Below are 25272 nucleotides of genomic sequence, written 5' to 3'. Positions count from 1 at the left end.
CCAAAAGGCGTTTGAAGAAGGGAATCTGAGGAGCTTTGAAGAAGCCGCCAAAAGAAGCTAAATATGATCCGAGCAGCTTTGAAGAATCTACTCGGATGAAACGTATTGAAGAGTTGCCTTTCTTCAAACCCCTTTTGGATAACCATGACCTGGACGACTGAGAACCTTCACAGACAAACTGATCTGAACTGTTTCACAGGCACAAGGGAGACCTACACAATATGAGGAAGGTGGTCATAATGTTATGCCTGATGTCAACTAATAGTTCAGAATGCATTCATATAACCGAGACATTAGAAACCATCTCTGAAACAAACATTATAATCAGCAGAATCCTCATCACACTGAACAACGGCACAGATAATAAAGCGTCCACTAAATGTATATTCTTATTTATGTCACTATTTATTGTCGCTCCAGTCTCACGCACATTTGCCTGAGCCAAGATGCCTTGTAGCAACAACACAACAATCTGATGGATCTATTCTCAGCGTGAGCCAGAGCTGGTGGCCAGAACACAGTTACTAACTCTTTCATCAAGAGGGGATTTATAACGCTAGATCACTGGCTGAGGAAACGAGGCACAGTGCCACATGTTTAATTGGCCGTTTCACTATTGGCCGACTTAGAGGAGGCAGCGGCCATGCGGTCAAGTCCCTTAAATACTCGGCATGTGTGTCGGATAGCTCAAATGCAATTAAAAATCTAATCCCGCCCCGGATTCGCTGCGTCGCAGTCCCTCAGTTTCTCCTTCTTCACAGGTGCAGCTAATAACGACTGCAGTGACAGCGCGCTCCTTATCAGCGTTACAGCATGCGCCGTGCAGTCATCGCCGCTGATGTGCCGTTAGCCTGCGCTAATGCTACACACACGCTCCTTCTTCTTCTTCTTTTTTTTTTACCCCCCTTGCTTCCGTCTGGGCTTTGAGAAGCATTGATGAAATGTAAATTCCACACAGATGACATTACTGCTGAATAAAATGTTCACAGCCAATACAACCACAAATAATAAACTCTGCAAACTGGCAGAGGAGGGATTCTTTGATATGCTAAAGAGTGCCATCTGTTGCCATCAATAACTCAATATACTGGCTAGATAGTGCCATCTGACTTCATTACTTTCAAAGTAGGTTTTGAAGTATAGGTAATGTCCCCCACCCCCCCTCCACACACACAGCTTTTTGCTCATAACCCTTCACCAACACAAACAGGAAGTGGCCCTCCCATTGCCGAACCCGAGCATCCGCGTGTTAGATTTGACATCAGATACTCCCGCGCCTGTTTGTGAGTGCGCGGCAGAAGCGTCCCGCCCCGGAGTTTATCTCCCTGACATGTGCAGCCGCTTCGCAATTTACTTCCAGGCGAAATGGAGCAGCATCCTCGCCGCATGCACGAGCAAAATTTGCAATAACACCTCCACCGGGATCTCTTTAATGAAATGTCATAATTAGGCCTGCGAGTCATCTATCATTCTGTCCTGATTACTCAACATGTAAGTCGTAGCCATTAGCACCAATAGCTATCTGCTGGAGCCACTCATTACACGGCGTAATCAGTTTGAATAATGCATAAGTGTACTCCTGACCCCAGAGTCTTTAACCTTTTCACAGTTTCATTACGAGAGAAACAGTCCCGAGTAAGTCTTTTAGTTTCAGATCTTGAGTCCCCCTGCGTTCTGAGTGCAGTGTGCGGCTCTAAATGTATATAATTATGAGAGTTGTACGGTAGTTCTGCTCTGATAACCGCTCTGATTGGGCAGTAGCCAGTGAACTGATTCTCACCGCCGACTATTCCCCGCTGCAGCAGTTTGGGCTTTTGCTCGGAGGCTTTAAAAATCCTTGTAATTAATTTGTGGCTGCATGTAAGATCACGCTAAGCCGATACGTGTGCAGAGAATTTATTTAAGAACGGATGCCAGCCAGAGCATGCAGTGCACTCGCACAGCTGCTCTCTGTCGTCCTGAACTGCGTGTATTTGTGCACATTATACTGGATAGTCTTGCGAATCATTTTGCACGCTGTTATTTATTGCGTAGAAGTGTCATTGTGCTACAGTGTGTATGGGGGTTTGTATTGCACTCCACAGTAAATTCACACATTATACGCTTACTCTGACAAATTATTTGAATCGGGTTAAAAGCGATAAACAGGAATTTCCTTCATTTGCTCTTATAGGCAAAATATAAATAGCTGCTTTAACCTGAATCATCTGCATTCTCAGCCCTTCGCCGTGACTTCAGCAGCTTGTCCTGTTTGTTTTTTTTTTTTTCCCTATTTCTAATGACAGTCAGCTCGCCGTGGTCAAGAACATACCGTGTCCCGCTGAGGGCAGGCTATGAGTCACTCAGAGAATCCAGTCTTAGGGTGACACGTGGCTAAATGGCTGCACAGTTCCCCCCAGCGATGTGTCCGTCTCAGCGTTAGTGCTCTCTCAGCCCGCGACTGAAGCTGAGAAGCTGCTCGCTGAGCATTTTCAGATTGAAGACTTGCATCGGCTGCACTTCTGACACAATCACTGGAAAAATGTCGTGAAAGGCTGGGACAGGCTGACAAGGGCGCGGATAAGCAGGCGGCTGCAGACGTCACGTCGGGGATTAGCTGGTTGGTAGCTAATTAAGATCATTGATTCAGGTCGACTCAGCTGATCTATCAGTCTTAGTGTATTTGAACTGATCATAGATGATAAACTGTTTGTTTTAGGTCATTTAGAATTCAAGAATTTAGCTCATCTGACAATATGAGTCTTTGGTGCTGAATTCAACAAGAGCAAACAAAGGCTAAACAAAAAAACAATCCCTGTAAAACTAGATTCATTATTAATATCATCCTTAAAAATCCTGTTTGATAAAACTTCACTTAAGTTTGTTTCAAGTTGTGTCTCTGTCACGGGACAGTGCAGACGTTTAAAAGCAAATAAAGAGCGTGTGCTACTCTACCCAAAGAACTATTTTATGACATTCAAATATGAAAATACTCGATGCAGTGACCGCTCTGCCCTCGTTTAAATCTACTGAATTCTCATCCCAATGCAATGACAGCTTTCGTGCCTCAGATCCATTTGGGACGATTGGATGGAACCGATTCGACAGTGACATCCTGACAGAGGTAACAGTGAGGCTGAGTTCATTTACTGATTCATTTTCTGTAACTGCTTGTCCTCTGGAGGGTCACCAAGGGGCTGGAGCCTATCCCAGCTGTTACCGGGTAGAGGTGGAGTACACCCTTAAACCGAATGAAAACGCTTCATATAAACACCTCAATCGGAATGAACAGGCCCAAACCGAATTTCACAGGGCTAGAATATCAAAAGTCATGTAAGCGGTAACTCTGAAAGAAGTCTGTTCTGTCTGGACGTAGATGTGCAGCAACGTTCGAGTGATGCTTCCTCAACTGGAGAGCTTGTTTTTTAACAACAACTCTGAAAGAACTAGACATTATCAAACGCTTAGATGGCAGAAAAAAAAAATGAAATATTGAACTGTTTAAAAAGATCCATCAAATAGTTATTGAAGCTGGGATAGACTGACGCGTGGAAGGAAAACCTTGAAGACCGGCTACTATAAGGCTAAACAACACAATAGCAAAAGGGGATACGGCCCCACAAACTTTCAGAATCAAGCTGTAGCTTTAATGATAAAACTGTAAAAACAATAGTAACTACTATACTGATTAGACGAGAGACCTTCGTCTTTGATTAGTCATGATGTTTTCAACGATCTGCGCATGTCACACGTCAGTAAAACGTTCCGATTAAAAGTAGAGGTCCATGTAAACATCAAATCAGAACAGATCACCTCACATGGAAACAGTCGACCTGAAACCTTAAATTGAAATGATGGAAAAGTCTCCATGTAAACCTGGCTACAGGCCAGGCCAGTACAGAATCACTAAAGAACCTAAGGAGCACGTTTTTGGACGGTGGGGGGAAGAGACACAGGGAGAACATGCAAACCCCACACAGAAAGTCCCCATCGGCCGGCGGAGTCGACCGAGATGCATCAGTGCCAACCACCAACACCGCGTCGTCCAAGTTGAGTATAAATTCAGACCATTTCCAGCAGCAGCGTGGAGTTAGCGTTTTGACGCGAGTGTCACTTTCAGATCCGTCTGCTTGTTTGTGGTAAGATGACAGGGATTAATCTGTCACTCTTCACTGTTCTCTCACTAAACCCTTTGAATGATGATTGACAACTGACTTAACACAAAAAAAACACCCCCCAAAAAGCCGTCGTACTCATTAAGGACCAGTTTTTTGTGGGTCGTTTTTGATAGCCCACTTTTACCGCTTAGCTCTTGGAGCAGGGTGTTGAATCCATCGGTATCTCAGAGTGTTATTGTGATTTATTTCACTCTCTGGTCTAAAACTACGAGTGTGCAGTCATTAAGACAAAGGATAAATTAGGGCAGCACAAATACCAGCTTCATATTCCACTCTCCAGTTAGCATTCAGAGCAGAGCTGCTTTGGTTCGTGAGGAGGCAACGTTTAGAGGAGAAACTGAAAAAAAAAGAGATAAATTCTCTCATCCCGTTGTAGGTGACAGTATATGAATTTATAGAGAATGGCTCGGCATAAATAAAACTAGCTTAAGAAGCGTCTAAAGTGAGTGCACTTTGAGAAATAAGCTTTTCATCAACCCCCTCACATATACTTTACCTCACATGACAAGCTGCCTTCAACAGCAAACGCTTTCACGTCTTCTAAGGAGGAAGATCAAACATCTTCTGCAGATGCTTTTTTTCCTCCTTCCACTAAGCCTCTGTGTGGAGTTCATCAGAAACAACGTCCTCTGTGATCGTTTGAGATAATACACAGGGCACAAGGTGGAAGACTTCCTGAGTGGATTCAAGTTCGGGCTGAGCGGTACGACCAAAAAGGTATATTACGGTATTTTTTTTTTTCATGCATAATCACGTGTTCACAACATTTTCTACTGGTTGAGAGAGGAATTGATGCAGTAGATTGACTAAGGATGGACTATTTTACTGTGATGAAGAATAACTGTAGTCTGCGTGCAATGTTTTTTTGTTTTTTTTTTCCCTCATCCATAAAAAGCTAATATTGGGAAGATTTTTGGGGACAGCTTTAGCCGGGGGACAGGTCATCCAAAATGTGGACTGTCCCAGAATGGGGGACGTCTGGTCACCCTTAAAAAACAACCGACACGGCACCTTTTTTATTGGCACAAGTCTTTTCGTTCTAATGCTTAATTTTTCCGACCTTTCACACCATGCATATTTAGAAGCGCTTCACTGAAAAGAGTCTGAGTTCTGAACACTGTGTAATCAAACACACTGGTATGCCGGTATATTAAAAATTCATATGATAATGCAAACAAATGCCAGTATTCAGCATGAACCAGTGTACCACCCAGCCCTAACTCAAGGTGATGAGAACAGAGAGTATGTGCATGTGTCTTTCACGCTTCCTAGTCAGTATTAGAATAGATAGTTCACTGTGCTGTACCTTAAATCATCTTCTATAGTCAGGACTCTGATGCATCGCATGTGTTTTAGGAGGAAGGGCTCATTTGACCCGCAATGGTCTAAGAAAACCACTGGATGAAATTCAAATTAAACAGGAAACCGATGTAATTTAAAACAAATAAAACGTCCTCAGTTTGAAAAGATTATCATTATCTTTAGCAGCAGTAGTAGTTATTTCTGCCACCTAGTTTAGTTCTCTGCGAAATAATAAATTGACTTTTCTCTAATATGCAATGAAAATATTTGTATTCCTGATTGGAGTCTTTTTTCATAATTTTGGCCATCACCAGTTCAATCCATTTATTTTTAGTTTCTAATTCTCCCTGACCTACTTTGCCTGAGAACAACAATTAACGTCTGTAAAAGGCTTCTGATTGGTTTAATACGGCTATTTATTCAGGCACTTCTTCTAATCTTGATTAGACTCTTATCGCAAAAGCCATCCGCGACAATCAGAATGTCATCTGTTTTATTTACGGCCTGAAACGTTTTTTGCCGTTCCTCGTAAGTAGACAGCGGTGTGCTTCATGTTTTTAAACTTCTTTCTTGTGATTATCGAGCCGTTTAAGTAGTGGAATTATTTCAATTCCTGTCTGCTGGTGTTTTAGTTGTTAGATTGCAGCAGGCTGCGAGGATAGAGATGCTCAAATTAAAAAAATCAAACACTCATTTGTGAGGAGATCTGTATCACTACTAGGACAACAATGTGTGGGTTGACTGGAGGTCTTAGTAGAAAATAGAAGCAGGATGGCGTTAAAGGGATGAATAACTCAATCTGGCAAAGAAAAAATTGCTGAAATATAATTTTATTTTTTTTACAATACAATTATAAGAGATTTAAACCAAGCGTTGTGTTCTGCTGCTCAACAAACTGAACAAAATGACCACTAAATCCTGTCCCAATCACGATGTGTGAAGTCGTACATTAAGCTTGGACATTTCTATTCACTTTGTGGGCTATTAGCATTTTAGCTCTGTGCCAGAGAATGGGAAATGATCACACCTGATGCGTGATGAACCATGTCTGAGTCTGGAAACCAGCTATCACACTTCAGTCAGACAAATCTGTGACTCTAACGTACCTGGGCATGTTTCAGATCGCCCAGTTCAGCTTTTGATTTGATTGGTACAGTGAAATATTTCTGAGCATTTTCCCAAAAAAGGCAAAAGGAACAAAGCAATCGTGTCAGTTTGTAGACAGGAAGTTGGTTTAAGGTCTGTTATGAAGGAATATATTGGTAAAACCAATCCAGCACCCTGAAAGGGAACGATCGTCATAAAACCTGTGTAACCTGTGGGGAGGCCAGTGGTGGAAATGCTAATGTGCACCTGTAATGGGTCCAGCATCCAATTATCCTTAACAAATCCGTGGCTGGAAACCAGAGGAAGTTTTATAGCTGGATATTTCACAACTTCAGCTTGAAAAAGAACTGTATTTCTGCCAAGTCGGATGGAGGATGAAAAGAAAACTGCAGGGAGGTCAAGACTCCGACAGCACTAGTCATGTTTTGAACAACTTTACAAGGCCGCCGCGTTTCGGCTCTTAGCCTTTATCAGGGTCATCAGGAAACACATTGAAAAGGATAATTTAAATATCCAAAAACATTAGAGAAAGGCAACTGGACTGGTCGAGTTTCACAAAGACATTTAATTGGAGCAGCTTCTTCAGTTCTAAGGGACTGGTGGTGGAGTAGAGGTTTAAATAGGAGAATTATGTGGGTGTAGCCCATAGACTGTATATAAATATGGACTACATCTCCATACTTGCTTGCATTGGCCAAACTGACACTATTTTCCCGAGGATACAGGAGGGCGCCATCTTACGCCTTTGGAGCCGGAGTCTGAACATTGCGGTCAGGTGAGGAGCCGTGATATTGTTGCCCCGCCCACGCTTCCTCCAGACTCATTCAAATTTTGTATAATTAATGCAACACTCTGCTCTATCAGTTACAAGCAAAATGTTGGAATATACCTTGTGTTTGCTTTTTATTTAGTTAACTCTCACTTCCACTTTATGCTATACGGAGTGGTTGGCACGGCAACTGGTACTCGCCATTATGTCACATCCCGTTTCCATAGCATTAAATAACTCACTAAAACAAAACTTATCGAAATAAATTGACACTTGAGTACGTACTGACATTATATTTACTATCTAAAATGACAGAGACCATTCTTAAAAATATCTGATGTGTATTTTAGTTTTATAGTTTGGCCCAAGTCCCGCCCACTAACATGGAGGAGGTGGAGCTTATTACCTAAACTGTCTGTCCTGATCACCTATACTACTACCTATGCTCATTTTATTGCAGAGGCCACATTCAGCCCAGTTTGATGTGACGTGAGCTGGACAAGGAACTTGTTTCTTAAGAAAAACAAGCAATTTGGTCACATCTCTCCCATCTGCTGTTTAATTCTGAGTCTCAGTGTTGTGTTTGCGACTGTGACTAGATCAGAGGGACCTCTAGTGAGTAATCTTCAAATAGATGCCAATTTTATTGGAAAATTTGCTCTTAATGACTTCACACATTCATCCCACTGGCCAGACTGAACCCTCTGGTGGCCTCATTTTGACCCATGGGCCGTATGTTTGACACCCCTAGTGTATCAGAAATTCGCACGGCTAGTGTCTTTTAAAGGCGAGATATTCAGAATTCAGAATCAGAATTACTTTATTGATCCCGGGGGGAAATTACTTTTTGTTACAGTGGCTCCTACCCAAAGTGAACCAGTGTTAAGAACAAAGAGCAATGTAGGCAATAAGAATAAGTAAGAGAATTTAAAAAATATAAGAAATATAAGAAATATATTTACCTTCAAGAAACTCTACAAGTCCAGTTGCTTTTCTTTAATGTTTTTGCATATACTATGACCTGGGTGAATGAGAACGTTCACAGACGACAATTTAAATAATGCACGAAGTAAAAAAAAAACCAACTCATTTTAAATGGAAACTGTCAATCACGTATATATACTTCTAAGCCAATAGGGAGCCTGTACGCGGGCTTGGTAATGTGCCTGTATGATGAATATGTGCATGTACATGATTGAATTTTTCCATTTAAAATGATTCTTTTTTGCTTCATACATTATTTAAATCGTCCTTTGCAGTGTGTTCCTTGGTGAATCCTATACGACGAATCCTACGCTGCTGGAGTTCTGACCTTTCTACAATAACTTCAGCATGAAAAAAAAAATATTACGTGAGAAAATAAGATTTATAAAAGCTGTAGGAGACATGTGTTTAAGATTTTAGACTCTTGAGGTTAGAACTGTACTGTCTACTCTGCACATATACACCATACTGTATATCATGTTTTATGTAATGCTTTGCGGTGAGCGTGCATTACATATTAATATTTGTACTTGCCTGGAAGCCAAACAAAGTTTCATGCCCATTTTTTTGTTTTGTTTTGTTTTTTTTTTTTTTCTGTGTGTCCGACACTTCGATCTGATTGGTTGTTGGTCCATCGAGTAGGATGTTATTTTTGTTCTCTGCATTGGTTGAAGCAGCCTCATTATGAAAGTAGCCAAACGGTTTGTTATCGTGATGCATTGACTCATATTTTGAATTTAACTGGTACACCAGGCTAATTTATACCTAAATACAAATTATAAATACTACACCTAATGGACTGAATGTTACATTTTAATGCTACCTCACAAATATCCTTTCATTTTATTTATATCCATTTTATTTTATTCATATAGTTCTGTTTGTCTGTTTGTGTGTGTTTTTATCTTTGGCTGACTTTTATGCTCCTGAACATGAATTTCCCCCCAGGGGATAAATAAAGTGTTATCTTCTATGTGACATCTTTCTTGTTTCGGTCGTTAAACGGACTCGCGGAACACAGTTTAGTGTTAATTTAGTCATTACCTCAGGAACAATATTCTTCCCGGGCTTTTATAAAAACAAAGCCGCTGAATATCACTGATGCGAGATGTATATCTGAGGATATTCTTATTTAAGCGGAAGTAAAGGGAATGAGCTGATTCAATCTGCACACACACAACCACAAACACAAACACACACACAAACACACCCTCAGCGACGACTCTTGAGCAAAGTTGCAGAGCGGCTCAATGCTAACACTATGTACAAATCTGGTCGTACTGGGCGTTTCCCTGGAGAGGCCGTGAGTATCAGCTCTACATAAATCATGTAGTGCTGAAAAAAAGCAGGTGGGCTCAGCAAACAATCCTCAGGTGAATAAAGCTAAAAATAATAAATTCAAAAAAAAAAAAAGTAATCCCCCGTGAGTCCATATATGATCCACTTTTATGAATATTCAAATACATCAATTAAAATTCAAAGAAATATTTAATAATGTATAGGCACAGATGTAGCTTTGTTGTATTAGCATAGTCACTCACATCAGCGGAAAGCTTGAGGCAGTTGTCTTTACGTATGAAATATTAAAGAGGCTGACGCCGTTAATCATTTATTATGACTAATGTAGATCAGATCTGTTTAATTGCTCCATTTGTTCGTCACTTGTTAAGCACACCTTTGGATACTTTGCATTTTCAACAGATTAGTATCCGTTACATGATTAATTCCTTGGATTTATCCTCATTAAGATGTCGGAATAACATCAACCTTATTAGTTGCCTCTTTAAATAAAACCAAAGCTCATCTTATAGAAAAAAATATGCACACACACACATGCACACATACACATTGTGTATGGTGTAGTAAGTGCTGTGTATTCATCTATAATTTATCATGCAGCAGTGGTGTAATAGTACACAGAGGTCATGGTTCAGTGCTGATCAGTGCAGTTGAAATGAGTCAAGAGTAAAATGTCCATTAAGACAAGTGCACAAGTGCAACTATTTAAACTTGAATTAACTTCCTGTCAGAATTGAGGACAGGGGCATTCTGTTTGGAAGAAAAAATAAATCTTCCTAAATACGTCACAGTTTGGTTAAATTTAGGGAAAGATTAGAGGTTTGGTATATTATTAGGATTATGGAACTGTCATAGACTTGGACTTAGACAGACTTTAATGATCCGCAATGCAGACGCTTAATGCTCTGGAATGATGTTTTCCTGATTTCCTCCTTTGATCCCATCATAAATATTAAATGTTACTAGAAATCAGTGATGACCGAACATGAACATACCGTGTGCAGTCAGGGACACTTGCGTAAAAGACGGATGCTGTTTTTGTTGTGGAGATGAGAGCAAGTGTGGTGAAATCTGTGAGAATTTGGGCTGATTAAGGAAAATCTACAACTAGGGACGCAGCAACTAACTACTGCCTAGTGTCAATGACTAATCCAGTAGTCAAAGGGTCATTAGAGACCGTAGACAGCGCACTTTTCTCCAAACTGTTGATGCACTAGCGATGCTAACGTCAAAAAAAAGGTCCAAACACTGGGAACATTTCATCTCTGAAAGCAGTTATGCATGAACATCTAAAGATGGACCAACATTTTGGAAGATTCAGATATATAGATACTGTTATGTGCAGACGGAGCAACAATATTATCTGTGTGAAGGATTATAAGATGTTAAAAAGTAATGTAAGTAAAGTCCTTTTGTGAAAGGAAAGATTATTTTATCTATGCTGCCACTTAAATAAATATAATAAAAAGGAGCCATTGTTTTTTGTGCAGTTCATAATCTGACTGATCAAGAATCAGGACCCCTGTTTGATAAAAGCCTTTACATGTTACAGGTTTTGTTTTTTATGTGAATGGATGTCGAAGAACAGAGAAACATGGAAGGTTGTATTGTAGCGCCCGCCTTAGCTTAGTCTACTTCTCGCTTGGCCGTTGAACGTAGTTTGATCATTACTTAAATTATACTTTTTATTTAAATTATGAATCTGTGGAACAACTGTTTGGCCGGTTTGCGTTTCTCTTTAAAGGCCTTTTACGTCCCATTAAGACAAACTAGCGATGCTAGTCTGATTAGCCTTCCACTGTGATAACTGTATAAAAACGCATGACCCTATTTTTAAGCATGTATTTGCGCAGTTTGACAACAAAAGTTGCAGATTGTCTCAATGGTGTCTACATCCAAACTACATCAAAACCAAAGAAAAAAATAATATGAAATAACAGTAGCAAATAGTACAGAATAAAGTCAAAAATCAATGAACAAAAATCGAGAAACACAATGAAAAGAAATCAAGGTCAACAAACAATTATCTACAACGACTTGAAAATATCATCCACCTTGAACCTTAATCTCCACAGTCTGGAGGCCCCTGAGGCCAAGAGTGAAGAACTTTAGACGATATAATCTTGACTTTCAAGCTTCACGAAAGATTGACGAAAGAATTGAGTCACATTTTCCATCTTGAGACAATTCAATGTTCTTCTGGGAAAAGTTTGAACCTGGTATTTATTCATATGGATGTTACTTAGACATGTAGCACCCACCTAGACCAGACCAGACACCCCCACCCCAAAGCAGCCATCCATCCATCCATACATCCATACATTCATCCATCCATACATTTATCCCCAGAAGGATGCAGACTGACACACACACACAAAAACGATTTAGGAACAACTAAAAAAAACTACTATGTGCAGCCAGAGTCATGAAAAAGTAAAACAGTCCTGCAGCAGACGATACGGCTGGCACAGTCCGTCCTGATCTCAACAAAATGAGGTCAGCCTGGGATTACATGCAGAGACAAAGCGCGCTAAACCAGCCTAAATCCACACAAGAACCGTGGCAAGTTCTCCAACCTGCCTGCAACAATGCACCTGGCGAGCTCACTGAAAGCCGGATAGTTTCTAAGAGTTGTGGTTTAGGGGTAGAGCAGATCTTTGCTGTGTTTTGTATTGAGTTAATTGCCAAATAAACAGGATTAATATTCACTGCATCCTCGTTAACCAGCAGCCGACTGTACAGATGTCAGCAGAGTGTGCAGAGTCTCCCTCTCGGATATACAGTATCAGTTTCGCCTCGAGCTGAATGAACTGTGTCCTCTTGTGTCTTTGCACTGACTCATGGGCCTGTGGCGCATCTAAAATTCACCCCGTGTTCCGTCTGAATGCAACTTTAGATTAGAAGATTGATGGCACTTTCTTTGGGTACAAAGTTAGAGCAGGAGTTAGTTCAGCCTTTTCCAGAGGAACCAGAGGAAAACAACTAATCTGAGCTCGTCCAAACACACAGAATCTGCCTATCAGCACAATTAAACTAGACAAAAAGAACAGTAGAGAGATATTATGTATTATATTTAATTTATCAAATGTATACATACAAAGAAATAGACTTAGACAGACTTCAATGATCCACAAGGGAGAAGCTTTGTCCTAGTAGCTTAAGACTTAGATGAGCTGTTATACGGCTGGATAGAGGAAGGAATAAAAGAGGTAAAAGACTCTTGGAGACGCTAAACAACATGAAAATCTTCCATTATTCTGTGCTCACATGTGGTTGGCACATACGCTGATCAGCCATAACATTATGAGAACCTTCCTAATATTGTGCATGTGTCCAGAACAGTTGTGACTCATCAGAGAATGGACATGGACCTTCTGAGGGTGTCCTGTGGTGTTTCTGGAAACAAGATGTTACTAGTGGGGGCCTTTGAGGGGAGGGGCCTCTGTGGATCATCCCACAAATACTTGATCAGTTTGGGATCTAGGGAATTTGGAGGCCAAGTCAACACCTTGTTTTTGAGTTGTTCCTAAAGCGTTTGCGTGTTTGTGTCAGGCTGCATCCTGCTGGGGATGGCTGCTGCCATCAAGGCGTGTCATTGCAGTGAGGTGGGAGGTGGGGGTGGACCATCAGGTCCAAACGTTTCATAGACCAAGATGTTATTTACTTTTCTTGTCAGTGGTCATAATGTTGTGGCTGATAGGTCAAAAGCAATGTGTTAAAACATCTTCTCCAGCGCTCCTCTTCAAACAGCCCAAATCAAACAACTTCAGATATGTAGGTGTCCATAAGCCTGCTTCCCTCTGCCTCCATCCTCATATATATGTGTGTGTGTATGTATGTATGTATGTATGTATGTATGCATATATGTATTTCCCAATCACTTGAACCATCCTCTTAAAGGTCCACTTGTGTCTTTCATCATGAAAAATAGAAATGTAATTTTCTGGGCATTGCTTTTCCAAAACGCCGGAGCATCAGCCCAGACTTTCTGCAGTTATTTCTATATCAAGAGAACATACTGTATTTCTCGCTTGTCGTGCATTGGCTGCACATTTGCATTTTACAACACTGTGCCCATTTAAAAAAAAAAAAAAATGCTGTAGAAGGCACCCACTTTAACTCACAAGGCAAAAATATACACACCACCAGTCAAAAGCCTGGACACACCTTCTCTCTGAATTGAATGAGACGGTGTGTCCAAACTTCTGACTGGCAGTGTACGCTTGTGTCCAAAGCGTGCGACGTTGTGCAGGTGTTTCTGTGTGTGTTTGCTGTCCTGTGTGAGATAGACGGCGCCTTTCATCTGCTCTGTGGCACCTCTCAGGGTGAGGGAATCAAATGGTTCTGAAACAGGACCCAAAAATCTCACACACACACACACAGAAAAACAGCTTGGTGAAAAATGTGCAAGGAAGCGTAAACACAAGTAGAGGGTGCTCGCTGCTATCATCATGGTAGAATAAGCCGGGGCAACGAGCGGGGAATTAAGATTCCAGATGCATAGCGAACCGGGCGTGTGGGAGGGAGACGGCGCACACACAAAAATATAAAAGATAAGACGGCGAAATGACCTACAAGCCGTACTGTAAATTCACTAATCCTCCTATTAGCACAACACTATACGCCTAAATTGTGGGTTTGATATCTAATAAATAAAAAAAGACAAAAGCCCAGATGTGTTGGGTCAATTGCCTCTTTTACCTCGATCACTCAATTCCAAACACTGTTATTCCTCCCGTATAAGTAAAAGAGCGTTTAACAGCTGTTATTTGTAGCCTTCCAGGTTGTTTAATTCTGAGCAGCAGTAGTTTAGCAGAAGTACATTATTTTTTTTTTAGTAAGTGTTAATCAAGCACGACCAAACATCGGGTTTATTGGAGACTTCCAACCGTGGATTAACACACATTTGGGTTTGTGGTGAGTATTTACAGCAGCAGGGTATTAATCAAAACAGACAGACAAAGACCACAGTCGCCCGAGTGCAACAGTGTGGCTCATTGTTTTTTGTTTGTTTGTTTTTTAGGACAGGAATTCAGCTCCGTGGCCCAAATGGATGAAACACAGTGTTAGCAGGTTTTAAAAAATACTAAATTAATAATAAGATACTGTCACTGTTTAAAGTCTAAATTAATGTTGCGTCGCTATCTATTGCTGAATGTGTTAAAATGATGGTTATGGTATGGAAGCCCTATGCGGCCATGAATTCATACACATTATTTCCTGTTTTCCCACTATGAGTTAATTTCCTCAGTTTCCTCAAGATCCTGAGAAAAACAAAGCTTTGATTTCTCAAGATCTCCAGAAATTACTCGACATTCATTATTTAGCAAACATTAAAGCATTAAATAGTTTGTTATCTCGAGAAAACTGAGGAAATTAACTCGTTATCACAGGAAAATTAAAAAAAATAAAATAATTATATGTGAACGCATGGCCGCTTGGGGCTTCCTTATTATTGAATACAACTACTTTTGTACATTTGTTCATAATGTTAATTATGTCAATTTTTTGATTCCACTGTTTATTGTATTTTACTAGATAATATTTATTTTTATTTTGTTTTAATCTAATCTTTTATTTTATCTTTATTGTGGTTTTTAAGTTTTACCTTTATGTGCAACGAAGCTACTGTGACCGAGTAATTTCCCTCGTGGATCATTAAAGTCTGATGCTAATCTATTTGCATTATTATGAACTATTCTGAAGTGTCTGTGGGAGACCTTTGCTAACACCCTGCTGATGTAATCTCTGTAAACAGGCATATGGGTTATAGGGTTCAGAGAACATTCGCTGTTGCTTCAGCTACACATAAGAAAATACAGACTTTGGAGATGTGAGTTGTTTCTCGTCATTTTTTGACAGCGGTTCAGTTTGAAATGTTACAGGGAGTAATGGTACAAGAAGGAGAAGCCGCAGCGAGGCGTCGAAGTATGAAGAGCTGCAGGTGACAGACTGAACACCTCCAACCTTGTCCCCGAACTAACAATGTAATGTTTTGTTGCCTCAGTTCTGCCACTTGTCGTCCTAAACCACATTTTGTTGTTACCGCCAGTAATAACTACTGTCGCCACGCCAACCAGGACTGAAATTCTTTAAAGACTGAGTTCATGGAAATAGTTCACAGCGAGAAGAAAACACAATTTTTAAGTCGAAAACAGAAATAATATTTAAAAAAAAAAAAAAAAACGCAAATCAAATGCAAGTCTTGTTGGAATGAAACTACACACAAAAAAATAAATAAATGATGTACACAAATGATGCAACACTGATGCAACAGTACAAGGTAGCTCCTAACCAGCTGGTTAATTCCACAGACTGTACATAAATATGGACAACACATCCCCACTTCCTTTCCTTGTCTGAACTGACGGTATTTTCAGCGTTGCCAGACGTATGATAATTATCGTATTTGTACGATAATCTCACTCTGTGTACGACCAATAGTTATAAAAATCCCATAATGTACGAAAATTTGATCCCTTCAATGCATGGCTGTTAGCAAACACACACAGTGCTGTTAGCTTATTTAAAGGTAAAACTGCATTATTAGCATTTTACTGTGTGTTAAATTGGGTATGTACGATAATTTTCCTCAAAATATGATAATTGTAGGCTTCTGGTGCATTTCCCATCAGGAATCACTTCAGAGTCTGTACATAGTCTATCAATGACCTTCCCACTCACATTTCTGTATAATTAACACTACGCTCTGCTCTACCTCCACCAGTTTCAAAGAAATGTTGGATTATACTTATAACACTGCTGTGTGAACAAATGGTCCTTTGTGGGACAATTAAAGATTAAAAATAATTAAATTAGTCAACTAACTAAATGAAACTTATTAAAAACTAAATATGGCCTTAGCCCCACCCACTAACATGTAGGGGGTGGAGCTTATGACCTATCCAAAAAGGCGTTGAATAAAGGCAACTGGACTTGAAGAACTTCTAGAAAATATTTTGCCCTCATCCAAGTAGCTTCTTCACTTCTGATAGACTGGTGGGAAACTGAGGTTTAAATAGGAAAAACTCTGTGGGAACACCCACCAGAAATGACCTATACTTCAACCAGACACCAGGGGGAGCTCTACTTGCTTTAGTTTCACTTTAGCGGAACTGTTCTGTGGCTCATCTTTATACAGTCTATAGTTATTTCAGTTTAACCTGGTAGGTAATCTGGTTTTATTCTATTCTTTTTTATTTTAAATTTTTTAGGGGCTGATTATAGAACGTAGTTTTGATTTTATTCTCCCTGTAGATCCTACCATTCCTGCAAGAGAAATAAGTAATGAGCAACGGTAGTCATGGAAGAATGAGAGAGAGAAAACACTAAAATGTTGTAAAAAAAAAAAAAAAAGGACCCGTCCCTTCCTTTTATTGCACACTACTGGCAGGTAGCTAATTTCAAAATGTAATTGGATTTTTAGTTTCAACTGGCACATATGTTATTATCAAGCTTTTAATTCATTTCTGCACGAAAAACAAATCAACTTATAACCCCCCCAAGGCTGAAGAGTGTAACTAAAGCTGCAATAAGCATCTGTACAACAGCTTTCCCCGAGCCCATACGAGTGAATCCATTTCTTCACTCTGCAGCACATGAAAGCCAAGGTCTTTGCGTCTGCATATTGTGCATCCTTCTGGCTTCCAGTAGTCAATTTTCAGCAACCTCTCTAATCCATATCGAGGCCGTGTCATCCATTGTGAGGCGAGGTTTGTTCCGAACTGATAAGAGGCAGGGTTAGTGCGCTAATGCTGAGTTTAAAAGATTAAAAATATATGCGTGACAATGATGATTTCTGGCACGGCGTCACTATGCAGAGGTCTCCTGATGCATCTCTGAGAACAGTTAAAAGAAAATGTTTAAATTCTTGTAAATCTCGCAAAGAGAATAAGCCTTTTTTAGTCCAAGGGTGACCTTTCGCGTCTGTGGTTCACGGACGTTCTCAGGAGATTTGTCCAATTTGCGCCAACCACAACCACCTCCAACACACTGTAGTTTAAAAATGTAAGCGTTGTCCTCATCAACACTGCTTTCCCCATGATGTAAAGCTTTCATTCAAACAGAGGCAACTGTAGAAATCATGTCCTTCCAAGATTTTATTGTTGGAACAATAAATTGAGCTGTCTGCAGATTTCAGGTGGCTCTATGATGGAAGCTCAATATTTGGGTTTTTTTTTGCATTTAAATGTTGAATGAATTTGTAATGGCCAATTGATGAGAAAATAACAAGCTTCATTGCAAACCCAAGTCACAGTTAATGGTTCAACAAAACAAATCTAGTCCAGAATGACAGACGGCTACAGTGGAACGGATGAAACATTTTGAGAAGGTGTTGAGATTTGCTAAGACAACACTGAGAGCCTGAATTGCCAGAAGGTGTTGTGTAAATTTCTCAGGATGACATTAATTACCTGACAGATAATTTTTTATTTTTCCTTAATTGTTGTGTAAGTTTGTTAAAACGGTTGTAGCTGTAGCTGCATTAATCCAAAGCCTCCCGGCTAAAATACACAGAGTTGAGGGATGTTCCACACAAACCTCTCCAAGATTACAATTACATACCGTTATCACAGAGAGGCACACAATAACTCTCTTGTTATTCCACATCTGCTGCAGTTTGATACAGAAAGAATAGTTCCAAAACACACAAAGGAAAAGAAAGACAAAACCACAAAATTATGAGGAAAGGGAACCTGAAAGAGTTTGCGTAGGCCACACTCTCTGGAAGCTGGAAACATAAAAGTTTATTTTATCATTCTGTCAATAGTTGGTGACACACTGAAAGTTCCCATTTCTTCTAAGATCAGCATCACTGATCTATATGACACAGATTTCTAATCATAAGAACGACTTGTGGATTGTGTTTTTATACTGCAATATGCCACAACATTAAATAACATTCATAACAATAACATCTGGTGACGATTCTTGTGATAATGTTCTGCTGGGAAACTTTCGGACCTCATCGGTGTGAATGTTACTTAGACATGTAGCACCCACCTAGACCAGACCAGACCAGACACCCCCACCCCATAGCAACGACACTCCTTGATGACAGCATCCAGACCACTGACTGTATAAACTATGGACAAACCCATCGTGAGGTCACTTGAAAATGAAGCTCGAACTGTGCAGAGCCCATAGTAGCCATGTTGGATGAGCTTGAGTCCCACCTATCTGACTCTCTGCTACCTGTTAGCTCAGGCTACCACCTGTCACTCAAAGCGGGGACGCCCTTAATTATGCAGAATTTTAAACCTTTAAAAAATAAACAAAATCATGACTTATCATGAATAGCGAAATTAACTATTGAGACCAACTATTGGTACCAGGCTGTAAACATGTTTAATAACGCTGTGAAGTTGGGCTTTTTAACATGGGGGGGTCTATGGGGATTTGCTCCCTTTTGGAGCCTCAAGTGGCCACTCAATGAACTGCAGTTCTTTGCACTTCTGCATGGGCTTCAGACCTGGAGGTTGCTGCTTGAGCCTGACACAGGCACACACACAAAAATGCTTTAGGAACAAGTAAAAAAAAAAAGGTGTTGATCAGTTTGGGATCTGGTGAAGTATCATTCACAGAGGCCCCTCCCCTCAACCCAAAGGACTCAAAGGCCCTTCCCACTAATGGACACCCTCAGAAGATCCATGTCCATTCTCTGATGAGTCACAACTGTTTTGGAGGCACAAGGCAGACCTACACAATATGAGGAAGATGTCATACTGTTCCATTTCATTGGTGTAAGTCAGAGGAAATAAGCTGAGAACATATCCAGTTAGCTACATCCTTCTGGTGGCCTCAAAGAGAAGCCAATTGGACGGAGATATGATACTTTATGTTTCATATCTCCGAATTCAATCACGCTGTTATTACGGTTAGGTCAACATAGTTACTGGGAATTGTCAAACACCAGTGGGACCAAAGGCAAAAATCAGATTCTTCTAGATGCATAACAACAGAGTCGTGTTCTGTTTGCACTCTTTCTATAACAAAAATAATCTCTGCGAGGTGTGAACGCCATGGGGGGACAGCTACACACTGGGTAATTATCACCAGCTGTCTGCTGTGAGTTCACGTGAAGATTGATATCGTAGGATGAAGCAGCGACAGACACACGCAACGATACAAGGACAAATGCAACGTAGCCCAAGGGTCCTTTAAACAAATCGGATAATCTTATGTGCAGGGTAAGTGGCTCACAACGTATGCTGAGTAATGAGGAGGAGGGTTTTACCACACGGACCTCATCAATACCGCCTTTTTCTTCTTCCTGATTCGTATAATACCTGTTGATTAAACACTGTGACTGATCCCACTGATGCTCTCTGGTGACCCCGCCGATTTGTAAAGGAGACAAATTAAAGTCTTCAATCAAAATGTGATCAATGCCAGAGAGCCTGTGGCTGAAATGGGCACCCCGGTATAATGAAGCCATAACTCAACTTTACTGTGTGGTAAAGGAATGATGGACATGTGAAAAGAACTCAGGGAGGATTTCCTGTTAACTCATTGCCTCTTCCACATGTCTACGTGAGAAATTAACCTAAATTCAATTTTCTTTCACAGCACTCCCTCCACAAAGTAGCTGCTGTTGCTTTAACATTTGCAACTTTAACATATACAGTGGGGGAAATAAGTATTTGATCCCCTGCTGAATTTGTAAGTTTGCCCACTTCCATAGAAATGATCAGACTCTGGTTTTTATGGTTGTTTACTGGTTATGGGTATAGACAGAATATCAGTCGAAAATGCATAAAAAACACACAATCTAAAAGTTAAAAATTGTTATGTATTTTATTAAGGGAAATAAGTATTTGATCCCCAAGCACAACACAAGTCAGTACTTTGTAGAGAAACCTTTGTTGGCAAGCACAGCGATGAGACGTTTCTTGTAGTTGGTCACCAGGTTTGCACACAGCGCAGGAGGGATTTTGGCCCATTCATCTTTACAGACAGTCTCTAAATCCTTCAAGTTTCTTGGCTGCCTCTTGGAAACTCGGAGCTTCAGCTCCCTCCACAGGTTTTCGATCGGGTTAAGGTCTGGAGACTGACTAGGCCACTCCATGACCTTAATATGCTTCTTCTTGAGCCACTCCTTTGTTGTCTTGGCAGTATGTTTTGGGTCATTGTCATGTTGGAAAACCCACCCACGAGGCATCTTCAGTGTTCTTGCTGAGGAAAGAAGGTTTTTGTCCAAGATGTTACAGTACATGGCTGCATTCATTGGCCCCATAATGCGGTGAAGTTGCCCTGTACCCTTTGCTGAAAAACAGCCCCAAAACATGATGTTTCCACCTCCATGCTTAACCGTGGGTATGGTGTTCTTTGGGTCATACTCACGTTTTTTCATCCTCCAAACACGGCGGGTCGAGTTAATGCCAAATAGCTCAACTTTGGTTTCGTCAGACCACAGCACTTTCTCCCAAGCCTTCTCTGAGTCATTTAGATGTTCACTGGCAAACTTAAGGCGGGCCTGTACATGTGCCTTCGTGAGCAGGGGGACCTTGCGGGCACTGCAAGAGTTCAATCTATAACGGCGCAGTGTGTTGCCAACTGTTTTCTTGGTGACGGAGGTCCCAACTGCTTCCAGATCATTAACAAGCTCCTGCCGTGTTGTTTTAGGCTGCTCCCTCACCTTTCTCATCATCATCCTCACTCCATGAGGCGAGATTTTGCGGGGAGCTCCAGACCGAGGACAGTTGATGGTCCTTTTATGGGTCTTCCACTTGCGAATAATGGCACCAATAGTTGTCACCTTCTCACCAAGCCTTTTGCTGATGGTTTTGTAACCTATACCAGCCTTGTGCAGGTCTACAATCTTGTCCCTGACATCTTTTGACAGCTCTTTGGTCTTGCCCATGGTGCTGTAGAAGTTGGAATGTAAGAAACTGATTCTTAGAGCAGGTGTGCTTTATATACATGACGAGTTAAGATCAGGAGTATTGGTAATTAGTTGACTGAGCACAGCTGTGTGCCACATGCGCACCAGCCAATCTGTAGGAGCCTGAATTCTAAGTGAATTGTTGGGGATCAAATACTTATTTCCCTTAATAAAATACATAACAATTTATAACTTTTAGATTGTGTGTTTTTTATGCATTTTCGATTGATATTCTGTCTATACCCATAACCAGTAAACAACCATAAAAACCAGAGTCTGATCATTTCTATGGAAGTGGGCAAACTTACAAATTCAGCAGGGGATCAAATACTTATTTCCCCCACTATATACTTTATTGATTAATTCATTGATTGATTGACTTAGAGACTCAGTCAGTTGTCTAATATTTGAATATTTAGATTTTTCCATACAAATTTAATTTTCTTTAAATACACATTAGCATGAATCCAACATATTTTAGTAAAGGGATAAGGGATAGCTTAGTATTAAATGCAAAATTATAATAATAATGTGTATTTATAAATAGCACTTGACCGAGTTTAATATAGAACACAAATAGTAGGTACTTAATCTCCATCATTCTGAGGTCCTTGGCCTTAAAAAACGCTGAAGACCCCTGACCTATGAAGTCCATATTCACAAACCTAACAATTGTATCCCCCTCCACTGAGTAGAAGGCATTTTCCATCCGGTAACCCTTTATTGAAATACTTTGTCATGTCTTCTGTGCTTGCTGAGTTTAAGGTAGGGAGTAGGCAAAGCGTTGGACTGCTCTATCTTTATTTGTGAAGCTAAGGTAAACCGAATATTTCGATCCCCACTTTAATGCAGCACACTCCTCTCATTCGCATTCAGGATGATTTTGTTAACCTTTCGCAAGTGCGAGCTACAAGGCTAAATGGAAAGCTGATATTGCCTGTGATAGGAAATCTTTACCAGACGGTGGTCTACTTTAATAACGGCGTCCTAGTTGAACAGATTCTAAATTCGTATTGTTCTACATCAGCGGGGAGAAAATACGTTTGCTCGTGGCTAATCTGCTTGAAGGTGCTCCTTTTCTAAACTACAGTTTTCATACTGCCACATGCCCCAAATACATATGAATAAGGACTCAGACTTCACAAAGGCAGCTTTGGCATGCATCAAAAGTTCTTAATAAGATACTTTACCTGCAAGGCACCCCATAAGTGAGTGCAGCACCAGCAGTTTCCATAGCAACGTCATCTTCAATTTTATAGGGTCAAAGTAGACTCACATCCAATCACCAATGTATGGAAACCGATTTGCACCTTTTCTGGTTCTCCAATCTGTGTAAAAAAAAAAAAAGAAAAAGAAAGAGGTGACAGTTGAGATGAGGTGACAGTCAAGTTGTCACTGAAAATCAGTCTATGCTCCTAATCAGCATTTCACGAGGTATGGACAGAAAAAGACAGCAGGAAAAAGGATTCAGATACATACTAATTGTGAAAAGTTACTATAGCCACTAAACCAAACCTAAATCTGTAACTATATGTTCCTTTTGCTACCATTTAACTTCTTCACAATCAACTCTTCCTCCTGGGCCCATTTTCCTGGAAGTTTCGCAAAAAAAGAAAAAAAAAAAAGTGTTCATGTGGTGGGCACATGAAAACAAGATATCTTATTCATTCATTTCCATATCTCCGGCAACACTGTGGGGACGGACACTTTTAAGTGAATTTGAAAGCCACTTTTTTAAGTTCTCATAGCATTGTTCTTGTTTGAAGCCATGTAGCTTTCATGCTCATGAAAGCCAAAAGATGGATAACGTGGACAAACGCGCTGAAGGATTTTCCCAACATTCTCCCTGGCGTGAGAACTAAAGCTCAGAAGTTGGTTGAGTGTGAGGGACGTAGCACTCAGTGTCCCAAACAAGTTGAAAATATGAATGAGACTGTGGCTGAGAAGAAACAAAAATGTCAGTACTCAGGAAAGGGTTTGTTCTCACTCAGTGCGGTGGCTTTATTCACAGTATGCACACGACACAATTTGTGAAATATTGTCAATTTCAGTATAGGCTAAATGGTTCTTAAGTACCGTTTGACACATGAAAGGCATTTTACATGTTGTTGGACACTTTTTACGAAGAAAATAAAGCTTACTCACTGACAGAGTTTGATATATTTGCTTGTACATGTTAGGGGTTGTACCGAATAGTCAACTAGTCTATTAGCGGCTTCAACACTTAAGTTAATCAACTGTGTGGAAATACTTCACTAAAGATGAAGCCCAAACTAACATGACATGCAAAATAGGTAAGCGAAATAAAACAAATGTTTGACTGTGATGCACACTCATCTGAAAAGGCATCTGCTAACGGTAGCAGAGGAATGGTCCAAATCCCCTGGACATCAGTCAATTAATGACTTCATTTGTTGATGAAGAGTGTTTTTATTTTGTCCTTGATGTCAGTGAATGCACCGTGCGAGATACGGAAGTTACATGGTTAGAACCATTGGTGACATCACAGAGGCTGTTTTGTAAATTAAGCATCATCTAGACAATTATTTAAACATGTTTGAAACATGCTACAGGCTAACTAGGCTAAAATGCTTATTAACGTCAGTAAAGCAGTACAAAAATGGGACAAATTAGTTTAAACTGCACTAGTTCAAACAAACATCTCAAATAGCTAGTTCACTAGCTAGCTTGGAAATAAGCTATTGCCATTGCTGTTGCTATGGCCATTTTATCCAACAGTGCTCTTCAGCAGCACTAGAATTTCATGATGATGGAACTAAATGAGGAAGGGAAGTAATGTAGTTATAGACCCACAAAGTCTACATAGTGGTCTTTATAAGGTCTGGGTGGATCGACAGGCTGACGAAACATCGGGCTTGTTTTGGGTTTTTTAGCCTGGTGTAATCAAACTCGGTTCTTATCAGAATGAGTTTAGTATCTGGTGTGTGATGTGGTATGGTCTTTTGAGTATTTTTTGTGACCCTGTTGTCCTTGTATTTCCTGTTTTTATTTTATAATGTTGTTCCTTGGTGTTTTACTTCCTGTGTTTGACCCCCATTTGATTGTTGGATTGGTTTCTCCCTGTGTGCTCCGCCCCCATTAGTTTCACCCGTGCCTCTTTAGCCCCTCTGCCCATGTATATGTAGCCTTTTGCTCTCTGTGAAATCATCTGAAACGTTACTCCTGCTATCCCTCCATGCATTTCCTTGTATTTCCTGAGTTCTCGCCCTGGTTTTGGTCCTCATTTATAGTTTTTAGGATACCCTACTTTTGTCTACCATGCCTTTCTTTCATTTGAGTTTGAATTTTCATTAAGGTAATTTCTGCCTCCTCCTGTATTTGGGTCCTTCCTCACCAGAAATCTGACGGTGTGTTCCAACCAATACCGAGAAAAAAATAACTCTGCACGGGTAGTCCTGCAATCACAACCACGATCATGTTGTACTACATTGCAGTTACTCGTCTGTCCATCACTGTGTAATGCTCGCCAAAATAATTTGATTCTAAAAAGTAAACCTTAAATTGTACACGTGTGAATCATAGCTGCCATTTTAAACAGACTGTCATTGGTAGCTCTTAACTGCAACCGTCTCCACATGCTTATGAGCATTACCTGGTCCTGTGTGCCTGTAAGCATGCAGACGTACTGAAGAACACGAGACACAGAAAAAAGAAACTATTCTTTATCCTCATTTCCATAGCATTACAATGCTTTCTAACTTTGGATCCAAATTGATAGGTATTTGGTTTAAAGCAGTTGTTGAGTGAAG

The 25272-nt window shown here is 40.3% G+C and overlaps 1 protein-coding gene across 2 annotated transcripts in view; it reads right to left on the bottom strand.

The window, feature by feature from the left end:
- cntn4 (contactin 4) overlaps positions 1-25272 on the bottom strand; it is a 164295-nt gene that overhangs the window by 121816 nt on the left and 17207 nt on the right. For both annotated transcript variants that reach the window (XM_047583884.1, XM_047583886.1), the window contains exon 2: positions 22693-22830. In XM_047583884.1, coding sequence (XP_047439840.1) covers positions 22693-22747 — 55 coding nt within the window. In that variant the 5' untranslated portion in view covers positions 22748-22830. The remainder of the gene's footprint in view (positions 1-22692; positions 22831-25272) is intronic.

Source organism: Mugil cephalus, chromosome 4 (genome assembly GCF_022458985.1).
Source record: "Mugil cephalus isolate CIBA_MC_2020 chromosome 4, CIBA_Mcephalus_1.1, whole genome shotgun sequence".
Taxonomy (NCBI): Eukaryota; Metazoa; Chordata; class Actinopteri; order Mugiliformes; family Mugilidae; genus Mugil; species Mugil cephalus.
The sequence above is the reverse complement of the archived record's forward strand: the minus strand, read 5'-3'. Positions and strand labels throughout refer to the sequence as shown.